Raw genomic sequence first — 13,158 nt, forward strand, 5'->3', positions numbered from 1 at the left:
TATATTCCGCATACATATACCTATTACTCGGTTTCAAAAACAAACTCTAACAAGTTTTCATTTAGTAATCGTATTCTCATTAGTCGTAGTATCACTATGAAGGAATTCCTCACTTAATCTAGTTTTGGAAGGAGCCACACTTGGAGGAACATTATCTTCGTGATACAAGCTTCTCATAAATTCTTTTTCATCTGTCCATCTTCGAAGTTTTTTGCCATATATGTAAAGTGGGATAGCAAAAAGACTGACAAATATTTGAATCCCCCCATAGGTAACATAAGCTGCGCGGTACCCTTCACGATCAGCATATTTATTATTAAATAATGAAAAGCAAAACCCTAATAAATTTTTCAAAAAATTAAATGACACCAAAGATTCGGCAGCGAAAACTTTGTAAGAGTCAACAGCAAAAGTAATTGCTGTGGTTGACGCCATAGAACTGCCAAAAGACATAGCGCCAAAGAAAATCACAGGCGCTACCCATGGATTATGTACTTGTGATGACCATCCATATCCCATAAGTCCAATAGCAATAAAGAGAGTCGATGGAATAATCATAACTAATCTGAATTCAGGTTCATAAACCCCCTTATTTTTAGAAACAAGGTATCGAACAATTCGATCAGATAATAAACCACAGGTCAAAGAACCCAAAATCCCACCAATAAATGGCGAAATATAAAATAACCCAACCGTCTGCTGGTTATAACCATAAGGTGGATGTCTAAAAATTTCTCCAATGGTTTCGGAAATGACAATCAACCATACCACTGCTAATGCATATGTCAAGGACCCAAATAATACTGAAGGATAGCAGTACAATACAAATGGTCTTAATGCTACCATCCACCAACTATCCTTAGTGAATCTACCCTGATAAAGTCTAATTTCTTTTAAATATGAGTTCTTCGTTTGAGGAGTTGCTTGTTGTTGTTGTTGTTGTGATATATCATTAGGTTCGGTAATCCCCACTGGAGTTTGACCAACTTCTTGTTGTTTCTCAGCCGATTCGTTGATAGATGACGACAAACTGTGAACGTCTGTAATGTTCATTTGTGAAGGACGATGTAATGCAAAAGCATTTGGTCTTTGTGATGGTGGGTGATAGGTGGCAACACTTTGAGCCATTTTTGTTTCCTCTAATGATCTTTTTGAAGGTGTTGGGTTTCTATCCCAAAATGTATCTGGGACAAATAAAAATGTGGCAATCAAATTAAACCCTAAAAACATCGCCAAAATCCAAAACAACCAGTGTCTATCCAAACTCTGAAATACCAATCCTGATAACAATGGGATGATGTTCTTCCCACCCAACATTAACATTGTATAAAGCCCAACTCTATATGCTCTTTCATGAGCAAAATAAATTTCGGCAATGGTAGAACTTGGCAAACATTCAGTTGGGGATGCGCCAAACCCTGTGATGACTCTTGCACCCATAAGATTGCCAAAATCTTTGGCAGCACCACCCCAAATGGCACCCATCATAAATATAAAAATACCTCCAATATAAACTAATCTTTTACCAAATAATACCGCAGTGGGACTAGCTATAACTGACCCACATCCTAATGACAACATGAATCCACCAACTAGATAAGAAATTGTTGTCAACGGCCTATCAAACTCAGTAACCAAAGTATTCATACCGGCAGCCAAAAGGGGCGACATCCCACCACCAATAAAACTTTGGAACCCAATAATCAATAAACAAATGTCACGTTTCCAGACGGGCCAATTTAATGGATCATTGGGAGAATCATGCGGTTGCGGGCTCAATATAATACCAGTGGCTGATTTTTTCATTGACTCATTATCTTCGTCATTATCTTCTGGGTCATCCATCATAATAATGGTACCAGTTACCTCTTTCGCAGAAGGTTGCTGTATCCCTAAACGGGACTTTGGATGTGTATGTGTTGTAGTAGGCATGAATAGTTTGAAGCAAATAAAACAAAAATCAAAACCAAAAAAACGAAGGGAATTCTATAATAGCTGTTGGTCCAGCTGTCTAAATAAAGTGAAAACAAAGGGAAACAAGTAGGTATTTATATGTACAACAACTCAATAGTATCCAAAAAGAAAGGTTGATGCTATGTCGAGTATATTTATAGTTCAATGTGAGGCACTAGACCACGAGCCAACAATAAGGAATTTTTAGTTGAAACAGTTAAAAAAGGAGAATACACACGGTAAAAAAAGGAACGAAAGAAAAAAAACACCAATCTTAAAATCTGACGAGATGAGGCAGGGGATAACCAGAAGGATAAATTTGGTGTATATATATCTAATGCCTTATGAATTGTTCTATTCAATATCACAAAAGTTACTTGTAGTAGTTAGTTTTTTTTACTGATCATTCAATGAAACTATAATAGACTAAATCAATAACAAATCTTAAGTTTTTCATGACGTAAACATTGGATCAATTATTGTCTCGTAATAGTTTAAGAATTCTAATTTTCTTTTTTTAGTTGTTGTTTTGGTTTTGGTTTGTTTTGCTATTTTTGTGTGTTTTAAGAATAGTGAAATACGTGATGGTTGAAGATAAGGTAGTAAACGACAACAATAATGATTCTTATACTTTACCGGATTGAGCAATCATTTTGGTTTCTCGGTTGTTCATGTCATTCAACAATTTATCAAAAAAAAAGGAAAAAGAATTCTTAACATTCTTGGCATTTAAATACACTTTTGTATTTGCATGTTGATTTGAAATTGAAATTGAATTTCAATTTTTTTCGAGGTTTCGATTTTGCTTGCACCATTCTTCTTGGTGTTAAGACTAAGTTGTGGAAAGTGGGGTTGGCAGTAATGCGTCGTCGTCACTTGCTGCCGTATTAAATTGATACATTGATACGAGACAGAACTACTTTTTTTTTTTATCTTTAACCTTTTTTTTTGTGTAAGCAACAAGTGGACTAAGTCGACACAATGAGTTCATTTCAAAGTGTATTGTGAATTAATGAATGGGTGTAGACAGAACTAAATACACTTACCGTACATCGTAGTTAAGTCAAAGTTTTTATCGCTTTTGTTAACAGGCTAGTCACACATTGGTCAGATTGTGTGAACAACTTGGAAATACACAAATGTAAGCACGTAATTTAACCACTCGAAGTTTGTAAGTTCAGCATTGATGTAAATTCTATTTTATCTTTAATAAGTTTTGTAAACAAGTATTTATGCTATTGCAAAGTTTGAGAATGTGATTGTGGTGTATTCTATTGTTAGGTACAGAAACGAAATAGACATACAAAAAGCTTAAACTATAAGCATTACATAAGGAGTTTTCCATTCTCATTTAGCTTTCCTTCTAGAAGAAGTTTATAATGTTCTTTCATGGACTTGGTTGTCTTGACGTTGATCACACTTCATTTCGCTTAGTTAATTTGATCTTCATTGTAAAACTTAAGTATTGATTTTTGCTTCCAGATTAAAATTATAGTGTCTATAACGTATTCTAATTGACATGGATACGAATGTGGTTTCAATTTTTGTATTCGATAAGTTTGAATTTCATCTCAAATTATTACCAAAAAGCGTAGTGAATATAGTTTTATATCAAGAGCTGGTTGCCATTTTTTTTTCAAAAAAATTTGGTTGCAATTATATCAATAAAAATTTAAACCATCTAAGTTTACTACAGAAACCAATCCTACTACATCAGTATCTACATGAGAATTAATCAGATGTTAAGTATTGAATCAACTAAGAAACTCACATAATTCGATCATCTAAGTTACATCTTATTTGGACTGATTTGCTTAATTTATTCATGTATGAATAAGCAAGACAGAAAGTAATACAGTTTATAGAAAAACAACATTACAGTACTATAATTATTGACTGCGGTTTTCGCCTTATAGCTGAATTACTACTTTTTAGTTCCAAAATCCCTAACACCACTTTTATCGAATGATCTGATCCAACACAATGAATGATAATAGAATATGATACGCGTATCAATTTGGCAATGGTAGCGCACGCGTCTTGTTTTATTTTTTTTTTCTCAATGGGGGAAAGGCGGGCTGGCGGTAGTAATAATAAAAATAAGGCGAGCGGAATAGCCCCAAACGGAACTCAATTTAAATTAAAATTTGGGCACAACCACAACAAACTCGCAAAAGAAAATTTTTTTTTTTTTACTTGGGAAAACTGTCTCACTTATAATCTTCTACTAACAATTCTCAATTCATTTTCTTTTATCAACATTTTCAAAATTTATTAAGGTTTTATTTTTTTTTTTTGGACAAATTCAATCTGAGATTCATCGATTGTTTGTATCACCCATATTTAATTTCATTATATCCTTTTGATACTTCATTGATACTTAAAACTACTACATAATGTCTGAACCTCCCCAAGTATTTCGAGCTACCTACTCAAATGTATGTTATACCAATGTTTCTTAACTTCTTTTTATGAACTTTTTCTATCTGTGTCGAAAAAAAAAAAACATCTCCATATCCAAAATTCCCATTGTTGAGATAGATGACGCGTCATACACCATAATTTTAAACCAGTACTAACATATTACAATCTAGACCGATGTGTACGAATGCATGATGAACGAGTCCTCAATTATGAGAAGGTGTAAAGATGACTGGGTCAATGCTACACAGATTTTGAAATGTTGTAATTTTCCTAAAGCAAAACGGACGAAAATCTTGGAAAAAGGAGTACAACAAGGATTACATGAAAAAGTCCAAGGTGGGTTTGGACGTTTCCAAGGTACATGGATTCCACTAGAAGATGCCCGTAAATTGGCAAAAACATACGGAGTCACCGAAGAACTAGCCCCAGTGTTGTTTTTGGATTTCAGCGATCCCAATTTGATTATCCCTCGAAAAGAAAAGCCAGCGTCCAAAGAACCAGCAGCAGCCAAAAGAAAGTATATGAAAAAGGCCAAACAAGCAGGTGACCCTCCACGAAGATACAAAACCGGGAAAAAGGCTGCTTTACAAGCGGCAGAAGAAGCTGCGGCCGCCGCCGCTGCAGCAGCAGCAGCCTCAACAGGAACTGGACCGGGAAACACACTCCCAATAACGACGTCTGCATCAAGAATTATTTCGCAATTATCTGCTACAACTCCTGCTAATGTTGCTATTCAAGGTAATTCACAAATACAGACAGGTCAAATACACGATGTAATGTCATCTCAGGACACTTTTAATTCCATATCAAGACAAAATTCTTACATCCCACCAACTGCCCAACAGTTACCACACATGTACAATATGTCTCAATCGACACCAGCTTCATCTCAACAACCGATTGACAATGGAAATACATTGATCGGGACATCTAACGGTGGTTTTGGGCAACCTGAATTCCAACCAGTTAGTAACAACAATATGCCAGCCTACCCAAACGACATTCAGAACTTCCAGATGTTCCAAAGAATGCAGCAACAACAACAACAGCAGCAGCAGCAACAAATGCCAACTCAGCAAAGGTTTTTCCAAAATGGATCGGCACCCAACCCTATTCCTCAACAAATTTTACACCAAGGGAAAGTACTGTCTTCACAATCATCAAATGATAGCAATTGGTCATTTAGTAACACACAAAAGGATAGCGATACTTCAATTAACTCAACAGCAGAGGAACCACGAAAGATGCAATTACAAGAACCTAGCCCACAAGCTGATAATGGCTATGCAGCACAATTATTGCGTTTTTTCAGTGAAGACAATGTTGACATACCATATTTTATCATTTATCCACCAGCAGACTTCAATATTAATGAACCAATAGATGACGAGGGCCACACACCATTGCATTGGGCTGCCTCAATTGGTAATTTTGAAATGATTCATTTACTATTGTCAAAAGGAGCTAATCCTCTTGTGGTGAATAATTTTGGTTTGAACCCGTTGTCTAAACTAATATCATTCAATAACTGTTTTGAATTGAAAAACTTCCCTACAGTGTTGGATGACTTGGAACTATGTTTGATAAACACCGACATCAATGGAAGAACTCCTTTACATTATTTGTGTCAATTTGCAAAGTCCAAAACCAAGAATGATAGCTTGGTTTATTATTTGAAAGTTATATTGAACAAATTAACCATTTTGTCCAATCAAAGTCAAGTGAGACAAATCAATTTGATGAAAAACGTTTTAGACCATCAAGATGTGCACGGTGATACTTGCTTACACATTGCTGTTAGATCTGGGAATATTGATATTGTAAAGATATTGTTACAGTACGGGGCTATGGATGATTTGGAAAATATAAATCGTGAAACAGCTAGACAACTTATTACCCAATGTAATCTTATACCGAATTACACACAAGTGGACGCAGCACAAGTGGCATATCAAAACCAAATGCAATTGGGAATGGGGGACTATCTGAATTACAATGTTAATAACAATGCTATGAATCAGAACCATAACGAAAGTAGCCATAATGTTCCAATTGTTCCTGGTTTAGCTACACCTATACAATCAACTTTTACCAAAGTGGAGACTCCTGATACGCAACGAACTACAGTTCAAGAAGACGATATGGACGATGATAATGAAAGTGTTGTGGCAAGAGTCGATAAGAAGCATTTAGAAGCTTTGACAGATAACAAAGAGAACATCTTCACTGAAAAACATTTTGACAACATTTCCACTCCAATAAATAAAAAGCACAACCCAATTAATTCTCATCACCCATTAGCAGTTATTTCAGAAGTTGAAATAACAACAAGCAATTCAGTGTCGGAAACCCCTATGCCATTACCAGAAGGAAAAAACCAAAGAAAACAACAACAAGAGACACCACTTCCACTCCCACTCTCACTCCCAAAACAACAACAAGACGAAAGAGAAGTATCTGGAGATGAATCAACACCTCATTTCTACCATCCTCATCCACCTAAGTTAAATGACGAAGGAAAGATAGAAGATACTGAAGATAACGTTGAACCCAAGTTACCAATGTCAGATTTGTCTTCGATGATATCTGGTATGATTAATTCTTTGTCTCATACATATACTAGTGATTCAGCAAAATTGGATTTAGAAATCTTCAAGTTGAAGGAGTCCATTAATTTAAAGCAACAAGAAAATCAAGAATCGTTAACTAGGGTTCAAAAACTTTTGATCAATTCAGGAATACAAGAACTGCAAATTGAATCTATTGAACAAGGTCAAGAGTTGATTATTGAAACAATCGAAGTTTGTGAGAGAACAATAAAGGAAAAGGAACAAGAACTATTAAAAGTTTTACAACATAACCAATCAATTGAATTAGCCAAATTAGTTGAACAACATGAGTCAAGATATTTGGAAGAAGACAAAAAGAATCATTATGAAAATAGTCATAATAGAGATGATGATTTAATAGATCAAAGTCGAATTGATGATGCTATTGAATTGAGTAAATTGCAACTTGAACGTAATCGATTGGTCAATGAAATAGTGCTTCACACAAAGTCTTTTGGAATTGATGAAAAGATGTATAAATATAGAAAATTGCTTAGTTTGAGTTGTGGTGTTAAAGTTGAAGAAATTGACAGTTTAATTGATGGAATTGCCGAATCATTAACTGAAGGTATGACGTGATTACGATAGATGGGGGAAATTAAATCGGAACAAAATTGAAAGAGGACAGTTTTATTAAATTGACTCGATGTAGTTAATATGGAAAAAGAGTAATTGTAATGTGTTTAGAATAATTGTAATATTATGTTTGAATTATCGTACTGGCAATGTATAACTGCTACTTAATGAATTCTCTTATGCTCATTTTCTTACTATGCTTTGGGTCAACATTCCAATATTAGAAAAGGCTCTCGATGTTCATGTATCAAACAACTTTATTATCTGCGAGGATCTAGAACTTTAGTGCATTGGAAAAACTCAACCAAGGCGAAAAAAAACCAAACAAATTCAAACAAACAACAATATCAATAACAGAGGGAAAACACAACACCACCACCACTACACACTCGTCACAATGGTAAAAAACACTCTGTATAAGAAGCAAAAGCTATCATCAAGAAATCGTATTATTAACCAAGAAGTCCCATTATTCCCTCCCACCAAATATGAAAAATCCAAGGCAACATTAAAACATTTCCCATCATCAATCGTCAATGGGGTCACTGCTGAAGGAGGATTATATTCATTAACTTTCAAGTCAATAAACTGTGCTTCATTTGTTGAAAATAATGAATTAATGAAAACTGTATTCAAAGTACCAAAATTGGAATTATCGAAAGTAACAGACAATGACGATGTTGACAAATTGAAAAATTGGAAACAAACGTTGGAAAATGATATTAATGAATTGAAAAAATCAGACTCAAATGTGGCCAACACAAATATTGTTAGTGATTTACAAAATGAATTACAAACTGATTTGGAAAATAATGGAAATAACTTAGCCACGTTTGGTGAAAAACTTGCTGATAGTTTTGTCGTAAATATAAATATCAGTGATGGTAATTACAAGGTTATTCAAGATGTGATAATACCAGGTCTACAAGTTGATACTTTTGAAGATGTGACTAATCCAGATTTATCAGAGTATGAAAAGATAACATTATCAGACACTCAGAACGAAGAAAAAGAAGAGACAGGAAATAAACAAGAGACAGAAGTCGGACAAGAGGTAGAAAGTGAGCAAAAAGATGAGAATAAAACTGAACAAACATCTCAACCTACAAGTACGTAAAGCTCCATAGAAGTAAGCGTTAATTTATCACTAATTGTAATATATATATATAAACCCAGTTAAAGAAAAACCCGAAAAAAAAACCAATGGCTAATTTTCAATTCCACCTAGTACGGCACTCTTAATAACCAAATAATCTTCGACTCCGAACTTGGACCCTTCTCTACCAAAACCAGACTCGCCAACACCACCAAACGGCAATGCTGCTTCAGATATAGCTCCAGTATTCACACCCAACATACCCACATTAAGTGCTTCTGCAATCTTAAAAACTTTGGCCACGTCATTTGCATAGAAATAACCAGCAAGTCCAACAGTAGTGTCATTGGCCATTTTTATAACTTCATCATCAGTCTTAAACTTAATCAATGGTGCCACGGGACCAAACGTTTCCTCTTGTGTGATCAACATTTCAGTAGTGACATCACCCAAAACAGTCAAATCATGGAAATTCTCACCCAAATCAGGACGCTTGGAACCTCCAAGTAAAATGGTTGCACCTTTATCAACTGCATCTTCAATGTGTTGTCTGACTTTTTTCATTGATCTGTCATGAATAACTGGCCCATGAGTTACACCAGAAGCAAGCGGATTCCCCAAAACAGTTTCATTTTTCAATTTATCAACAAATTTCTTAGCAAATTCATCATAGATTTTCTCATGAACAAAAATTCTATTAGCACAAACACATGTTTGACCACTAGATCTGAATTTTGAAGCAATTGCCCCATTGACAGCTTTGTCAACATCAACATCATCAAAGGCAATAAATGGAGCATTACCACCCAATTCAAATGAAAGCTTCTTTAATGTTGATGCTGATTGATTCATCAAAATCTTACCTACTGGTGTTGATCCGGTAAATGATACTTTTTTAATCAAAGGATGTTCAGTTAAGTATTTACCCAGACCAGAAGCATCAGCAGATGGTAATACATTAATAACTCCTGGTGGAAATCCGGCCTCCTCAGCTAAAAATGCCAAGGCAGTAGCCGACAATGGTGTTTCTGAAGCTGGCTTGATAACTGCAGTACAACCAGTAGCAATTGCTGCACCTAATTTACGTGTAATCATCGCCAATGGGAAATTCCAAGGAGTCAAAATACCACAAACTCCAATTGGTTGTTTAAAGGTCAAGATTCTATTAGTCCCATTAGCAGAGGGGATAATATCACCATAAATACGGGGAGCTTCTTCAGAGAACCATTGGAAAAATGATGCTGCGTAATTGACTTCACCCAAGGCATCAGCATAAGGTTTCCCATTTTCTAAAACCACCAATTTGGCCAAATCGTCTTTGTTGGAAATCATCAAATTGTATAATTTTAAAAGTAGTTCAGACCGATACCTACCTGTAGTCTTTTTGAATTTGTTAAACGCAATATCTGCTGATTCTATAGCAGAGTTAAAATCTTCTTCTGACATAGATTGCATGGTTGCCAATTCACTTTCAGGATTTGGATACAATGCTGGGTTGGTCACAGTAAAGGTTTCCCCGGATGAACTGGGGACCCATTTGCCATTGATATATGCTTCAGTTTTCACAAGATTAGGGTTCGAAAGTGTTCCTAATACTTTTTTGGAAGACTCAATAGTTGAATACAATCTCTTTGTAATCATTGTTGACTTAATAAGAAGTTGCAATTGTCTTCCAAAGAATTAATTCTGGATAATAAGAATGAATTGAATTTTTTAAAAGTTCAAGATTGCTTTGTTTTCAAGGGTGGGGGCGATTTAGTGTCCTGGCGAAATCAACAGAGAGAAAAATAAATAGTATCAAGGATAAGCGGATAATTACTACTTTAAGGTTGCGAAAATAAGAAGACAGAACACAAGTTGATGAGAAAATATACCAACATGTGTATATTTCTATACCCTATATTTTCTTTTTGTTTTTACTATGGCCCTTTACAGAGGTTCAACTGTACTTTCTTTCGCAACATCCTGATTCCCCAAAGTTAATCTTTTGATACGTTTATCAATTAATTTTTTCGGATTTAATGCAAAGAAACATTTCTTATCAATTTCCTTACTTGCTTCACGATCAGCAACCCGTGACTGTTTCGCAAGTTTTACACACTTTCTCAATAATGTAACCAATGTTTCATATTGCTGTCTATTGGAAGATTTAGTCTTTTCCTTGCTAACATCCTTTGAAGCTTCTTCTGATGCAACTACAGATTTATCTTCGCCATTTTGTTTTTCATTTTCATTCTCCTGTTCTTTTATCGGATCCAACTTTTCCTCATTGCCAAGATATTTTCGTCTCAAGTATTTATCAGTAATCCTTTTATCAGTATCGTACATTGCTGCAAGTGCAATCTGCGGCGGCGTAAACAAAAACGCCACATCGCTGACCATAAAATACTTATTGAGCCATTCCTTTGCTTGATTATACATGTTCCCCAAAGTATCTACTGATACATCATACATCACTTGTTCTGGATGTAATAATACAGCTTGAAAATCTAGGAAAAACCCATATAATGCTCGTATTGGATGATGTACCAACAATGTAAACTTCAAACTCTGCAACACAATGAACTCCAAATCTAGAATATGAGATGTATCTGTTCCCTTTAATGCCTTAACATATGACTCTATCGAGATGAAATAATTTTCCGACTTTGCAGCTAGAAATATACATGTATATAATACATTTTTAGGATGAAATTCCATTACGGAGTTGACTAGGTAAAATTTCTTGAAAAATGAAGCAGCTGTTAATCGAACTTGAGTTGGCATTTTAAAAAAATTACATGTCGTAGTAATGTTTTGTATGTAAAAATCAAGATAGGTGGATTCTTCTTCTAGTGTTAATAGACTGACCATATTTTCGTTCAATTCATCTGGAAATTGTTCAAAAGCATCTGGATGTTCTTTCTTTGCATTCTCAAAGGCAGATTTGAATCTCTCTTTTGAAATTTTGACCCCCTTTTCATTTGCCTCTCGTTTGGCATCTTGTAATGTTTCTTGGGTAAATGACCATAACTCGTATTGAGTTGAATTTCGATACAAGTCATCATTTGATAGTCTTTGCTTCTTAGCTGGTGCTGGAGTCGTCTCTGTCTCCAATTCATTCTTTACTTCACTCATTATTTGATTTCAAGAAAGAAATTTATCTTATGAACACGTTGAGCAGGTTGTATGAAAAAAATACGTTTCTGTTTAGTCGATAATTATTATTTGTTCATGAAGAGCTATTTTTTTTAGGGAAGAAAAAGTAAAGTTCATTTCTCTTCCAGATATTCATAGTGCGCAATTTGGCAACACTAGTTTCTACCCACTTTGACAACCATAATCTCCATTACATTTTGTCAACAACATAGAATTGATTTCTTCAAATATATAAATCTATATATGTTATATATATATATATATCAGATAAACAAAAACTTATATAAAAAAACGAAAACAAAATGCCAATAAAAATCAATAAAAAAGAGCTTGCTTTGATAAAAGCAGTAAGCAAGCAAACAAACAATACCGTATAACAAAAATATTAGTAGGTAGAAGGAATGATAGAACTACTCCTTCGACTCATATATATATATAGGAAAAGATTTCATAATCATGATAAATGCAATTGAAGATCAACTTCAGATAACCAATGGTATACGAAACGATGGTGGCAACACCACTAAAGTTGCATCTCTTTTATACCTCCATCGAACCAGCTACATCTTCATTGTCATCATCACTGGATAAACTTCCTACATCGCTTAATTCATCGTCGTCATCATCATTATCTTCATTGTCATCTTTGCCTGTAATATCAAAATTGTTCTTGGCATATTGTTGCACATACTTTTTAACAGTATCATTATACTTTGCCTCATCCTTCGTCATTAAATTGGACGCCTCCGTATTCAATGGATCACTTGGGTTAGCGTACCTCAATAGATGGGGCAAAAAGTTTTCGAAAATATTTAATAGACCAAACATTGGAGACCAAGTTTGATTTATTACATCGAGACAAACCGAACCTGATCCTTCGTCTATGTTTGGATGATAGATTTTGTTGGTAAACCCAATGGAAGGCGATTTTATAGGATATTGATCAGGTAACTCCACTCTAATTTTCCAAACGCCTCCTTCGTAGGGAGTGTCTGGTGGTCCATGAAAAATAACAAAAAATTGTTGGATTGAATCGTCTATTAAAGTAACGTCATGATCACTCATCATCAATTCCATAACATCTTTTTCAATACGTCTTTTTGGGGAAGTCATGGCGGATTATTTTTAGTAATACTCTTGAATTGAAACTTTATAGCTGAACTTAAGTTAAATTAAACTGTATAATTAAATTGGACACGGTCTTGACTTTCTGTTTGAGTTGATCTTCTTGAAGGTAGGCAAACAGGAGGAATCAGAATGTAAAACAAATTTGAGGCAAATTAGTATTATTTGTCTAAAAATTATTCTTTGAAAGTTGTCTATTTATAACTCAAAGAATGTGATTCTTATATAATATTAGAA

The 13,158-nt window shown here is 34.6% G+C and overlaps 6 protein-coding genes across 6 annotated transcripts; 2 read left to right on the forward strand and 4 right to left on the reverse strand. All coding sequences in view use genetic code 12, as the record gives it.

The window, feature by feature from the left end:
• Window positions 1–57: 57 nt before the first annotated feature.
• On the reverse strand, window positions 58–1,932 carry HOL4 (Hol4p; the record flags this gene model as incomplete). Its single annotated transcript, XM_707878.2, has 1 exon — window positions 58–1,932. One exon carries the CDS (start codon window positions 1,930–1,932, stop codon window positions 58–60), a length of 1,875 nt encoding a protein of 624 aa, XP_712971.2.
• Window positions 1,933–4,349: 2,417 nt separating this feature from the next.
• On the forward strand, window positions 4,350–7,565 carry SWI4 (SBF complex DNA-binding subunit; the record flags this gene model as incomplete). Its single annotated transcript, XM_019475068.1, has 2 exons — window positions 4,350–4,391; window positions 4,548–7,565. 2 exons carry the CDS (start codon window positions 4,350–4,352, stop codon window positions 7,563–7,565), a joined length of 3,060 nt encoding a protein of 1,019 aa, XP_019330613.1.
• Window positions 7,566–7,959: 394 nt separating this feature from the next.
• Window positions 7,960–8,679, forward strand: CAALFM_C101800WA (uncharacterized protein; the record flags this gene model as incomplete). The annotated part of the gene is made up of 1 exon (XM_707876.1): window positions 7,960–8,679. The coding sequence occupies one exon, from the start codon at window positions 7,960–7,962 to the stop codon at window positions 8,677–8,679; it is 720 nt and encodes a 239-aa protein (XP_712969.1).
• Window positions 8,680–8,769: 90 nt separating this feature from the next.
• Window positions 8,770–10,299, reverse strand: UGA2 (Uga2p; the record flags this gene model as incomplete). Its single annotated transcript, XM_707875.1, has 1 exon — window positions 8,770–10,299. The coding sequence occupies one exon, from the start codon at window positions 10,297–10,299 to the stop codon at window positions 8,770–8,772; it is 1,530 nt and encodes a 509-aa protein (XP_712968.1).
• Window positions 10,300–10,587: 288 nt separating this feature from the next.
• Window positions 10,588–11,775, reverse strand: CAALFM_C101820CA (TFIIH complex kinase subunit; the record flags this gene model as incomplete). The annotated part of the gene is made up of 1 exon (XM_707874.2): window positions 10,588–11,775. The coding sequence occupies one exon, from the start codon at window positions 11,773–11,775 to the stop codon at window positions 10,588–10,590; it is 1,188 nt and encodes a 395-aa protein (XP_712967.1).
• Window positions 11,776–12,336: 561 nt separating this feature from the next.
• On the reverse strand, window positions 12,337–12,909 carry UBC8 (E2 ubiquitin-conjugating protein; the record flags this gene model as incomplete). Its single annotated transcript, XM_707872.2, has 1 exon — window positions 12,337–12,909. The coding sequence occupies one exon, from the start codon at window positions 12,907–12,909 to the stop codon at window positions 12,337–12,339; it is 573 nt and encodes a 190-aa protein (XP_712965.1).
• Between the last annotated feature and the right edge of the window lie 249 nt (window positions 12,910–13,158).

This window comes from Candida albicans, chromosome 1 (genome assembly GCF_000182965.3).
Source record: "Candida albicans SC5314 chromosome 1, complete sequence".
Taxonomy (NCBI): Eukaryota; Fungi; Ascomycota; class Pichiomycetes; order Serinales; family Debaryomycetaceae; genus Candida; species Candida albicans.